Consider the following 13569-nt stretch of genomic DNA (forward strand, 5'->3'; position numbering starts at 1 on the left):
GTCTCTGAAGTTACAGTGCGTGTGAGTACATACCTAGTGCCAATAGTGGAAAATGATGCCCTAACTAGGAATGATAAGGGAAGATACATGGTAGCTATGTATAAAGGCACCAATATGGAAAAGCTGAAAGGAAAAATGTAAAAATTAAAATACATATAAAATATGTCTGAATAGAGAGAAAGCAGCTCTTTGCATTTCTTGCCATTTTTCTTTTAAGTTTGTTTTTTTCAAGATGAAAATTTAAAATGAAACATTTGTGTTAAAAAGGCAGGATTCTGCCTGCAATGTTTTCTTTCATGTTTTTGTTATATTGTGTCTGTAATTAACATCGCTTTATGACAAGGAGCAGTAATGCCAGTGAAGGGTGAACAGGAGAGACAACCTACAGTGTTGAGCCCCCGGGCTTCTCCCTGCCTTGGGACCAATGGCACGTGCCCTGAGCTGGAAGGATGCCCCAATGGGTCCTGCTCAACTTTCCGGAGCCCATATCACGACAGCGCTGCCCACGGAAACTGCTGACCCAGGCAGCCACAACCAAAGAATGACCAGCTACTTTTAACTTTCTGAGGCCAAAAGAGTGGTGAAAGGAGAGGGGAGCAGGTACTGAGTGCCGGGCACATCTAGTGCTCCAGGCACATTATCTTGTGAAGTCTTTGCACAGAAACCTCAGGATGCTGATGAGCAAACGGGGCTTTGGAAGCCCAGGCCACAAAGCCGCCAAGGGCAGAGACTGGCTTGTCATCTGGCCTGTCTGAGGCCAGTGCTCTGTCCACCACACACATCTAAGAGCTTTCCGGACGGCACGTGGCGCGGGCATGATGGGCGGGCAGCCGCTCCACTTGGGCCTCACCTGGCTGCATCTTCTTCCAGCAGCAGCTTCACAAACTGCCGGGGCACGTGCAGGGAGAGCACGCTCTCCGCCATCTGCTCCAGGATCCGCAGGTGGTTGCCGTCGGTAGTGGGGAAGCGGTACATGCGGCAGATGGCACCACCAAACACTGAGGGACAGGGGAGAGAGAGACTGTGCGTGAGCTGGCTGAAGACCTGGCCGGGTCCTCCTTCCCATGCCCCCAAGTATCCTGACTGTTCATCTCAATTAAACATTTAAACCAAAAGCCCACCAGGTGACTGAGCCTGAATGCTCTTCCCCTGGGACATGCAATCCCCTTGTCCCAGAATGCATCACTAACTCCCAAATATAAGGGCTGTGCCAGTGAGGCCGGCAGCCACTAAGGCCAACGTTGTTGGCAAGAGACAGGGAGGCGAAGGAGGAAGCTCCTCCTTGGAGGATTACCAACTCGTTAAATGCTGGCAAAGAAAGCTCAGCAGAGACCGGCCGGTGAGGCTCAGTGGCTGAGCAGCAAACTATGAATCAGGAGGTCACAGTTCAATTCCAGGTCAAGGCATATGCCTGGGTTGTGGGCCCGATCCCCAGTGTGGGGCAGCTGACCAACGATTCTCTCTCATCATTGATGTTTCTATCTCTGTCTCCCTCTCCCTTCCTCTCAGAAATCAATTAAAAAAATTTAAAAATTTAAGAAAAAAGAGCTCAGCAGAGAGGAGCCCAGCGGGTGCACAGCTGTGACAGTCACAGCAGGTGGGTGGGAAGGGTGACCATGGGCCCAACTGGACACTCCCGAGACGGGCAAGAGGACCAGGGAGGAATCTGCTTACCCGATTTCAGTAAAGTGTCTTTACGCAATGAAGCATATTTGGATCGGATTCCCAACGCTTCAGTCAAGCTCTCGTCCACAGGCAGGACCATCTAGTGACATGTATAGAAAAGCACAAGAAGCCATGGGCTCAGGTGAGTCCAGCACACTCAGCAGAAGTGGCGGCCGCCAGATCTTATAACAGAGCTCTTAAGATGAATGGCACCATCAACTCTACAATGAATAGGTCACCTAGGCCACAGATGATCAACCCACGTCCCAGCACAGTGAACGTGTCCCACTCAAAATTTTCTAGAAATGCATGTCTTTCGACTACGTCATTTCACCTCATATTTCAGTGTTTTGATGTATAAAGTACAAGGAAGGGAAAATGATACCCAGAAATGTTTCCATAGCTGACGTTCTGGGCTTATTGGGGTAAAATGAGCTATCTCTGTATTTTAAAATGATACGTACCAGCGCTTGAGTTCTAAATTAGAATTCTAGTCTGAGAGCACAGATTGTTTCTGAACATGAGAGTGAGAGAGAAGGTGAGGAGACAGCATGGGAGGGGAAGGGAATGGGAAGACAGAGCCCGAGAGGGGGTGTGAGAGGCTGCAGGGCATATGCAGACTTGAGATGTGTGTGTGCATGAGGCAACCATGAGCACCTGAATCCCTGGGAGAGGAAGATACTAACAAAATACCAAAGACAGTCTGGGTCTCATTCCCCACCCCCACCCCCAGCCACCTTTCTCCTCTCCTGACTGTACCCCCTCCACAATTCTCTCCCCTCCTGACTACACCCCCACCACCTCTCTCCCCTTCTAACTGTACCCCCACCACCTCTCTCCCCTCCTGACTGCACCCCCACCACACCCTTCTCCCCTCCTAACTGCACCCCCACCACACCCCTCTCCCCTCCTGACTGCACCCCCACCACACCCCTCTCCCCTCTTGACTGCACCCCACCACACCCCTCTCCCCTCCTAACTGCACCCCCACCACCTCTCTCCCCTCCTAACTGTACCCCCTCCACAATTCTCTTTCCTCCTGACTGTACCCCCTCCACAACTCTCTCCCCTCCTGACTACACCCCCACCACCTCTCCCCTCCTGACTGCACCCCCACCTCTCTCCCCTCCTGACTGCACCCCCACCACAACCCTCTCCCCTCCTGACTGCACCCCCACCACACCCCTCTCCCTTCCTGACTGCACCCCACCACACCCCTCTCCCCTCCTGACTGTACCCCCTCCACAATTCTCTCCCCTCCTGACTGCACCCCCCACCTCTCTCCCCTCCTGACTGCACCCCCACCTCTCTCCCTTCCTGACTGCACCCCACCACACCCCTCTCCCCTCCTGACTGTACCCCCTCCTCAATTCTCTCCCCTCCTGACTGCACCCCCTCCACACCCCTCTCCCTTCCTGACTGCAGCCCCTCTGCCAGGTTCCCCCCATTCTGGAGAGGTGGCCCGTGTGGCCTGGGTAGAGGCAGGCTCCAGGGCAGCAGAGCCTGAGGGGCTCCCTTCTCTCCCCTTTGAGAAGTGCCCAGGGGACTGGTAGGTCCTGTGGCGGGTCAGCAGCACAGGCCCAGCTGTTCCTTCCCTGCGGCGAAGGCAGAGCCCATCTAGACAGGGGCCATTACTCCTTCCCATGAAGGGGTGCTCACCCTCCCATTGACGGTGTCCAGAGTCCGGGTCACTGGAGGCCGCTGGTCTGACTTCTCCTCCATCTGCCAGCCGATCACCGTGATGTTACCCACACGGTCACTCTCTGCAGACCTGCAACGAGCAACACGCTTTGGGAAGTGGCGTCGTGACTGGGCTCCATTTCTGCGTCAGCTCAGCATCCTGTCACCAAGGTCTAGAGCGAGCTGGGACCTGGCCGGCTGGCCAGTCGGGCAGCATTTGCTGCACGCCCAGACTCCAGTGGAGGCAGTCAGGAAACCAAAGCTCCAGGAGAAGTGCAAGCATGCCTGGTGACGCTGGCGGGGAGCCAATGCTTGCTCCCCTGGGCTGACCCTTGCCCCAGACAGCAATAGGGACACTTCTGGAAATCAGGACTGGAGAGAACCTTCTTCTGGGACCAGACCCTTCTGCTCCTTCCCAACCGTCCTCAAGCTTTGATTTTCCCCAAGGCTGAAGCCTGGACCCCAAATCAGCTGAGGTCACCCAGGGTTTCCAAAAGCCTCTGATTCCTTGCACAATACAGCTGACGCCACTCCAGCCTGCCAGGTTCACCCCTAAGATCGCAGGAGGGCTGCACCGCCTGGGCCCATTTGGCTCATCCAGGGACGCCCGGGCTTTTATGGAAGACGTCTGACAGAGCCAGTTCTAACTTCCATGTGGTCACTGTTAGTGCCAATTGCCTTTGTGACTCTCAGTGTCCCCATGCCCAGAAAGTCCTTTCCCCACACTATCCCAACGGTCATCTTCAGCTTCTGTTACAAAGGATGATGTCCACTTCTTACATGTGCTCGGGTCCAACTAGGAGTACTCCGGCACATCGTGTACCTGGTTATTTTCCTCTACGACCCCTGTCCCCACAACCCTCTCGTTTCCCTAGGACTCGTCCTCTGTCCCCAATCAGGTCTCTACATGCACCAGGCCCCTGCAGGGCTCTCGTCCTGCCCGATGCCGGCGGCACTGCTATCCCCATGGCTGCAGCGAATTAATGCAGGGAATTGATCCTCTTTGCCAACATTTCCTTTGCTATTTTGGAATGTTTTCCCAATTTTCACATTTTGAAAACAAGAACACCAAGTCAGGGTTTGGGTGGGAGTTGCCCCTAAAATGAATTTGGGAAGGGTTGCCATCTTGACATTTTTCTCCCAGGGACATGGGGCCCCCCACAAATATTTATTGAGCCCCAAGCTCTGTTCTATGTGCTTAGGATACAGCAATGAAGCAAAACAGACAAAACCCCCTGCTTTCTGGGAGCTGACACTCTGCTGGGGAGCAAGCAGACACTATAAACTCATCTGGTCGATCAGATGTGATCTAGGTCTTCCTTCAGGTCTGAGTCCAGCTGTGCTCAGATTTCCCACGATGCCACATGTGCCCACCTCCATTAGCCCTCTCACAGGCTGTTTGCTTTTCCTTCAGTTACAACCACTCCCTGCTAAGACCAGCCTCTGGAAGAGGCAAGAAATGGGGCCCTTCCCCATCAGTCCCTGGACCTCAGAACTCCAGATCCTTTCAAAGGAACAAAATTAAATACCAACCTTAGTGTTAAATGCAACCGATGATGCCTGTCCTGGAGCAGATCCTTGACAATAAAGGTCCCAGAGCCCAGTAGGTACATCTGAGGAAGAAGGAACACAGAGTGAGCCCGTGCTCTGCCTCGGCCCCATGACCAGGCCGGGGTCGCTGGCTGCTGCCCACAGCACCTCTGACCCTCGCTGCAGGAGCCCAACGGGGATGCGTGGGAAGAAATTCCAAAGGCAAATCCCAGTGGACATCAATTAGTGAGCCAGCAATGAAGCCAGTCACATGTGCTCCTCTCACTGAATTGACTGCCCAGCTTTAAGAAGTGAAGAAAGGCCCCTGAACCACACGCTACTTAACTGTTCCCTGAGATCTGTCTTTGACGTCATACACGGACAGTTTGATCTGTGTCATCTGATTGATGAGGGAGTCTTGGAAGAAGGCAATGCTGCTTAAGAATATAGGGTTGTTGGTTCCCTAGAACGGAAAAGAAAATCCTCAGAACACAGAGTTGAATTTTTAAAGTAATTGCTCATTTCACAATGAGAAATAAACATTCTTACCAACTTGGATCAACACAAATGCTCATGGCGGCTTAAACGAATGCAGTCAACCAAAACCCTGCTTTTCAAGAAGGACAAAGGCGTCCCTCAGACCCCTCCCGGCCCAGACACAGCTGGGCCCCCTCAGCAGGAGGCTTCTATAGCATGGAAACAGGCTGAACGTTCACGTGTTGTTCAACTTGAGAGATACACTATGCAATTGGATCTTCTACTTTGGGCTGTTCCAGTAAGGTGTGCCAAGGCGGATGGAAGAGGAAATGAACAGCTTAAGTCGTTTCTTGCTTCCAGAATCCTGTGGTTTGGAATAATTAAGGCCTGACCTATTGAAGCTGATCCCTTTTTTTAGGACTAGCTGCTAGTTTCTAGATTACAGGTGGTTATTTCTGGCAGCTTAGCCTCGCTTCCCCACCCTCAAAGCCCCACAATAACATATTCTCTTTCTCAGGCAGCATTAGTTACCTCAGCCAAACCGCTAACGGTTGCACGTGCGTGGGGGCCATACCTCTGGCTGAGCCCCTCTGCAGCTCCAGATCCAGTCTCTCCACGCCTGCTGGACAGCGCCCCTTCCTCCATCTGCCCCTGCTTAACCAGCTGACTCTCCTTCCAAGGAGGCTACAAATGTGGGCATCTGCTTCGGTACCTCCTTCTAGTCGTTCTCAACCTCCAAGTTATAATAAACTCTTCCATAAACCCTCTCTTGCTCTGGCCAGTGTTCTTAGTGGTTAGAGCATCAGCCCGAGCACTGAAGGGTCTTGGGTTCAATTCCCGGTCAAGGGCACAAGCCTGGGTTGCAGGTTAAATCCCCGGCCTAGGTCGGGCACGTGCAAGAAGCAACCAATCGATGTGCCTCTCTCACATCGATGATTTTCTTTCTCTCTCTCTCTCTCTCTCTCTCTCTCTCTCTCTCTCTCTCTCTCTCTCTTTCTCCCTTCTACCCTCTCTAAAAATCAATGGGAAAAATACACTCTTGCGGGTGAGGATTAACAACAACAAAAAATTTTAAAAATCCTCTCTCACAGGCACCCCTTCTGCCCCTCCTTCCCAATGCGTCAGGTGCCACATCACACTCCCTCTCAAACACCTCTGAGGTGTTTGACCCTCACGTAAAACTCCCAGCCTGACTTTTGAGGCTTCCCCCTTGCTCTCCACCTGTGCCTTCTGCACACACTGACCAGGCTGATGTTATTCTCCGAGCCACATGATGCTCCCCATCGCCATTACAGAACTCTGCAATGCTCTGCAGCATGTGGTCCCTAGACCGGCAGCGTGGGCATGACCTGGAGCCTGGGAGAAACACAGAGTCTTAGGCCCCACCAACCTATCGAGTCAGAATTTCACTAGGTGGCGTAGGAAGCCACCTCCGGTCTTCAGAACTGGCTGGGCACCCATCCTCCTGGTGCTATCCTCCCCCTTAACACACCCCGCACTCTGCTGGGTACAGATGCGGACACCTTCATTCCTGCCCCCACCCCTCAGGATGGCCAACCTCGTGGGGCAGGGCCGGGGCCGCCATGGCCTGTGCATCACCCGCAGCGCCCAGCACTGTGCTGCGTGCACAGATAGTGCTCAACAAAGGCTTAGAAACAGGATTGCTGACTTGAACTTGAAAACATGTTTAAAAGAGAATGAAAAGGTCTCTTCCAAAATGTAAAGCGAGGGACGAGGAGGAAGTGCAGTGGAGCCCGCTGGAGACTGCCAGGACGGACAATTCACACAGGAGCTCAGGCCGCCTGTGGAATCCCACAGCAACGCCTACTCTTAGTTTCACAACTTACACACTGTGCTCAATTATCTAAACGGCTTCTGTGAAATTCCCAAGGTGAATGTGTAACATTTACTTTAAGGAAAAAGTAAGTATATACCACACAACTCAAAAGAATATAAAAATAAAAACCAACAAAAATAGGGGTATGTCCAGTAAGAGGGTTGGTTAAAGAGTTACTCTCCAAATTTGATTAATGAGCACAATTTATAAAAGTAGCAGTCAACTGGAAGTGACAAGGAAGAACTGGATCTTCCTCTTAAAAGGCAACCAATTTTATAGCATCACTGTTCAAAAATAACCAGCCAGTAACTGATCAGTAATTGTAAAGGATATGGCAAAAAAAGTGCCCTCCAAAACTGTGATGAAAAATATCAATTACTAAAAACACATGGACAACAGCAAGAATTCACATAGAAATGACCTCAGCTGCAGGTGCTCAGGTCGCTGAGCAGCCTCCCCCCAGGGTGAGACCTGTCCCCGAGCCCCAGGGGCCAGCAGCACCCACCTCGATGATCTCAGTCTGTGCGTGCTTCGTCCAGAATGCCTGAGGAGGGGTGGTCACACTCACTGCTACAAAACTATTTGGTTTCCGATCTAGCGATGGCGTATGCAGCTCACTACAAGCTATGGAATCAAGATGGGAGAGAAAAGAATCCTTTAAAATCAGGCTCTAGTTAGTTCTCTGTTCCACACACTCAAAGAGCAAAGACAGTAAATGACACTCAAAGGGGTGAGGCAATTACACTGTCCGTTATTTCAGGGAGCTGATTTTTTAAATTGGAAACAATCTCTTCTCACTCCCCGACCCCGCCCCCCCCCCCCCCCCCCCGACTTCCCCCGACGCCATGGCAGGAGTACCCTAGCTGAGGGGAAGGTGAGCCCAAGGGGCTTTCTGCGTCCATGGAATGGAGCACAAAGCCAACAATCTCACATGCACATCTAGTGTACTAAGCATTTTGGAATAGATTTTAAGACTCAGAAGTGACTTACAGGGAAAATGGTCCTATTGCACATAGACTCTAACATGTATCTGTAAAATGCACTGTGAGAGAAAAAATGACCCACTGCCGTGAGACTAGGAAATGCTACCGACCACAAGACACTTTATTACAGAAAACATGAGGAAACATACTCCATGGAGCTGATTAAATGTATGGCAAATCGAAGTTCAGCACCAGAAGAAACAGCTTTCCTGGCAGAGCAGTTAACCACCCCCGAGTGTTTGGGCATTTACTTGCTTTCGGAGTTCTCAAACAACTGACTTTGACCCTTTGTGTCAGTGTTCTCATTGCCTTTATGGAGGAAAAAATTTTTGGAAGGCTTCACACTGTCATTCCTGCTCCCATCTTTCTCATTTGATTTTTAAAATGCTCTCTAGTGATTTAAAATTTAGAAATTAACTTTTACTTCTGGAAATTAATTTTGGTTCTCTGATTTATCCCCTTTGTAATATCATCTCATATATCTTGAATCTTCATTATTTATTGGCTACTAGAGGCCTGGTGCACGAGATTCATGCACTGTTGGGGAGGGGGGGATCCCCTCAGCCCGGCCTACGCCCTCTCACAGTCCAGAAGCGCTCAGGGGACGTCCCTGTGGGGAGCAGGCCTAAGCCGGCAGTCAGACATCTTTAGCGCTGCTGCAGAGGTTGGAGACGCTCCTGTCACCGCTGCTGTGCTTGCCAGCCATGAGCCAGCTTCTAGGTAAGTGGCACTCCCCCTGTGGGAGTGCACAGACCACCAGGGGGCAGCTCCTGCATTGGGCATCTGCCCCCTGGTGGTCAGTGCGCATCATAGTGAATAGTCTTCAGCCGTTTGGTCGATTTGCATATTACCCTTTTATTATCCTGTATCAGTGGTCGGCAAATTGTGGCTCGCGAGCCACATGTGGCTCTTTGGCCCCTTGAGTGTGGCTCTTCCACAAAATACCATGGCCTGGGAGAGTCTATTTTGAAGAAGTGGCGTTAGAAGAAGTTTAAAAAATTTGGCTCTCAAAAGAAATTTCAATCATTGTACTGTTGATATTTGGCTCTGTTGACTAATGAGTTTGCTGACCACTGTCCTATATAATAAAAGCCTAATATGCAAATTGTCCCCTTGTGAGTTTTACTGGGCGTTCGACTGCTTGCTATGACATGTGCTGACCACCTGGGGGCAGCATGGAACATGGTGGGTGTCCGTGATGCAGTGTTGGCAGTGGGCAGCAGTGGAGGCACTGCCAGCCCCGATGGGCCCTGATGAGAGCAGGACCATGGCGGGATGGTGGAGCAGGTGAGAGAGCAGCACCAGGCCAAGGCGGGTGCAAGCGGAGGCCCGAACGCCCTGCCGATCACCCTGCAGATGGTGACCAGCGGCAGTGGTGGGCGGGGCCTTTGCCCGGCTCCGAGGCGCTGAGGGAGCCGAGTGGGGGACCCGGCCCCAATTGGTCGCCCTGCAGGAGGGATGGTGGAGCAGGTGAGGGGGCAGCGCCAGGCCAAGGTGGGGTGCCAGGCAGGGCTGCGAGGCTGGGGGTGTGAGCTGGGGCCCAATCCCAGCAGGTCACCCCGAGGGACCTTACCCGTGCACGAATTCGTGCACCAGGCCTCTAGCATACGATAAAAAAATACAAAGAGCTTGGCTTTTGAGTTCTGAGAGTCATATACACCATGTGACCATCAACAAAGCAAGGCAGAAAGTTCCTCTATACTTCTAGCCTCTGCCCACCTCTACAGCCACTTTCTGACTTCCATCACTGTTGTCTATTCTTGAATTGCACATAAGTGGAGTGTTTTAAGATTCATCTATATTGTTCTATATATATATTCCATTGTATAAATGCACCAAATTTTTTTATCCATTTTGTTAGTAGACATTTGGGTTGCTTCATTTTGAGCCATTATAAATAAAGGTGCTATAAACATTCTTGTTCAAGTCTTTCTGTCAACATAGGTTTTCCTTTCTCTTGACAAGCACCTAAGGGTGGCATTTCGAGGTCACAGCAGAGGATAGGTCTCAATTCACAAGCCAACAGTTCTCTAAAGTGGCTGCACCCTTTTACAACGCCATCAGAACGTGCAGGAATGCCAATTGCCAACACTTGGTGAGCTTAGTGCTTATCTCAGTTGTTCTAATAGATGTTTTAATTTGCACTTCTGTGATGTGAAGCATCTATTCACCATATGCTTACTGTCCATTTTATAACTTCGTCAAGAGTCTAATCATTGTTGACTTTTTAATTGCTGGTGTGTAAGCATTCTACTTTACAGCTGCTCTCTGTCCAATATATGTGCTGTGAATATCCTTTTCCCAATCTGTGGTTTATCTACTCATTTTCTTAAACATTTTTAGATTATTTTATTTTAGACTTTTAATTTTAGGGATTGGTAGGCAGAAAAATGTCCCTCCCCCCAAAAAAGTACCCACGTTCTCATCCCTGGAACCTGTGAATATATTACATCTCCAGCAAAGGACTGCAGATGTGACTGGGTCATGGAATCCTCAGATGTGACATGGGAGCTCATTCTGTATCATCTGAGTGGTCTTAATCTGATCACGTGAGCTCTTAAAGCAGGAGATGAAGGTGGAGTCAGAAAGATGTGACCAAGGAGAAAGGTGAGATCCAAGGTATGAAAGGACCCGACCTGGCACTGCTGGCTCTGAAGATGGAAGAAGGGGCCCACAAGCCAAGAAAGGTGAGGCCTCTCTAAGCTGAGAACCAGCCACAAATGGCAGCTGGCAAAGAAATGGGAGCACAGTCCTAAAACGATAAGGAACTAAATCTCGCCAACAATCTGAACAAGCGAGGAAAGAGCCCCCCTCTCCAAGCCCCCAGAAAGAAACGCAGCCCTAGCGACGGGTTGACTTTGGTGCTGTAAGAGCCAGCAGAGACCCAGCTAAGCCCACGGGAGTTTTGACCTAAGGGAACTGTAAAGATAGTGAGTTTGTGTCGTTGTCAAGTGCTAAATTTGTGGTGGTTTGTTACGGCAACAATAGCAAGCTGAAGCACAGAGTTAGTGCTTTTGCTTCCTTAGATATCTTGGACCATCCCGAGGCTGAGTTATTTCATTGGTTTACTTTTAGAACTCGTAAGGCTTTATGTTTTAAAGTTCTCTTCCATTTTTCCTACTACTCTACCTCAGCAGCAATCGGGGATTTGACTGTTCTGCCATCTCCCCCTCCTTTATGTTGTGCCCTTAAGGGAGCCGTGGTCTGGTCCCTCTTGGCTTGCCTTCACCAGGTGTGGTTCTTCACACACATGCAAAGGCCAGAGTGGCTGGGCCTTCCAAGCACAAGTGATGGCTGAGCAGTAACACGTGGCCAAAGGCTGGGAAGATTAATCAGTTTAAGGGCTGATGAACCAAATGCCACCTTCAAAACACACCTTCCTACAAGTGACATTCCCTCCTGGCCTCATCCCCGACCCAGCCTACCTAAATGTCACCCAATGTTTAATTCCTAGGTCTAAGTTCCCTAGCTCCCACAGGCTTTCTCTCAGTAGCCCACAGTCCCTTCTCCTGCTGTTTACTGCTCATATCACTCCTTCAGCCTATTTCCACTGACACCATTAATCTCTGACATGCATGCCTTGTCTCTCCAACCAAATCACCTGTAATCCCAGCTGAATAAACACTGTTGAGGTAAATGAATAAAGCATATTTCAGGTGCATATCATTTGACTCAGCAACTCTAGATCCAAGAATTTGTCCTAAGAAAATAACCAGCAAAATATATGAAAGATCTATGTGCAAGTATGTGCACTGTGGTGGTGTTTATAGTGGCAAACAGGAGAGAACCTAGGTCACCAACAGAGACGGGTTCAGATGAGTGTGGCACAGCCATACTCAGATTCTCTCTGGGCACCAGTACGATGAGGCAGCTCCATGTTTATTAGAATGAAAGGTGCCAGTGATATTTTGCTACATGAGAAAAAAAGCCATGTTAAGAACACTAGGGTGACATTTCCGTAAATAATTCCACCATCTCCAAACCAAAATCCTTACAGCGCCATGTGGGTGCAAAAATACCTGGAAGGACTCACACCAAAATGCCAACTCTGAGTTTCTCTCTCTCAGGAATTTCTTTTCCTCTAACATTTGCTGTAATAAATGTTTTAAAATAAGCACTTTTCTTTTTGTTAATCCTCACCCAAGGACATTTTTTTCCTATTGATCTTTTAGAGAGAGTGGAAGGGAGGGAGGGAGGAGGGAGGGAGGGGAGAAAGAGAAAGAGAGAGAGAGAGAGAGAGAGAGAGAGAGAGAGAGAGAGAGAGAGAGAGAGAGAGAGAGAAAACATCAATGCAAGAGAGACACATCGACTGGTTGCAACCCAGGTATGTGCCCTTGACCGGGAGTTGAATCCATGATCCTTCAGTTCACAGGTGAATGTTCTAACCCACCGAGCACACCAGCCAGGACAGCACTTTTTAATTTTAACTTTTTTAAATTTTAAGACAAAATATTTGATCATTCAATCATCTGGCTCCTCACTTTTTTTTTTTTTTTGCTTAATTGTGGTAAAATTCACTTCACATAAAATTCACCCTCACCTTCTAAGGCTGTTTCTTCCTCTGTGCCTCTATTACTTGACTTGTCACATGCAGAAACAGCCTGATTTCTATCTAGGGGTGAGAGTCTCAACTCAATTCTATCAACTCTCATGCACTCTATGCTCCCTCAGTCTAGCTCCTTGTTTGGTTAAATCCATATTCTGCATCATTAAATCCATGCCCTGTGAGCAGTATTCATTAGGAGCCAAGTGGGTTTCTTTCACTTCTCTCCTGTGCTGGACCCTACCTGTTCCCTAGACCCCAGGTCTTGCTTCTTCTCATTTCACTCCCCTGTAGTGAAGCACACCCTGCACCAACTTCCAGAGAAAGGATGTGGGGAAGTAAGTTTTTCTGAGACTCTGTAGCTGAGACAAGTTTCCTCCTACCCTCACGTTGGATTGACAGCCTGGCTGAGCACAGCATTCTTGGTAGGAAACAGTTTTCCACCCGCATTGAAGGTGCTGCCCACTGCCTTCATGTTCCCAGTGTGGCGGAGAGTCTCTACACTGGCTTCATCCCTGGTCCCTGGATGTGACCTCCTCTGAGTTTCCTCCTCTGAGTTTCCGAACCTTCACTGGATTACCCGTGCTGTAAAATTTCACCATGGTGGGTCTCAGGACAGGTGTTTTCAACGTGCAGGCCTGGTAGGCATGTTTAACCCAGACACACATCCTTCAGACCTGACAGACCCCTGGCATCATCGCTTGGTCATTTCCTCCGAATTTGCTCTCTAATTTTTCATTTCAATTTCTCTCCTGTTTTCTATTTTGCTTTTGAAGTTTTACTTTCTAAGATAATTCCTTTAATATCTTCCATCCTTTATTGAATTTTAAAATATTTTCTATCCTATTTTAAAT

General features: G+C 49.6%; 1 protein-coding gene across 11 annotated transcripts in view; it reads right to left on the reverse strand.

The window, feature by feature from the left end:
- Positions 1–13569, reverse strand: part of INPP4A (inositol polyphosphate-4-phosphatase type I A) — a 121481-nt gene that overhangs the window by 42944 nt on the left and 64968 nt on the right. For all 11 annotated transcript variants that reach the window (XM_080683072.1, XM_080683080.1, XM_080683076.1 and 8 more), the window contains exons 5-10: positions 7695–7813; positions 5222–5338; positions 4879–4958; positions 3325–3436; positions 1675–1765; positions 851–998 (exon numbers count right to left, since the gene is read on the reverse strand). In XM_080683072.1, coding sequence (XP_080539198.1) covers positions 851–998; positions 1675–1765; positions 3325–3436; positions 4879–4958; positions 5222–5338; positions 7695–7813 — 667 coding nt within the window. The remainder of the gene's footprint in view (positions 1–850; positions 999–1674; positions 1766–3324; positions 3437–4878; positions 4959–5221; positions 5339–7694; positions 7814–13569) is intronic.

The sequence above is a fragment of the Plecotus auritus genome (genome assembly GCF_963455305.1).
Source record: "Plecotus auritus genome assembly, chromosome: 8".
Taxonomy (NCBI): Eukaryota; Metazoa; Chordata; class Mammalia; order Chiroptera; family Vespertilionidae; genus Plecotus; species Plecotus auritus.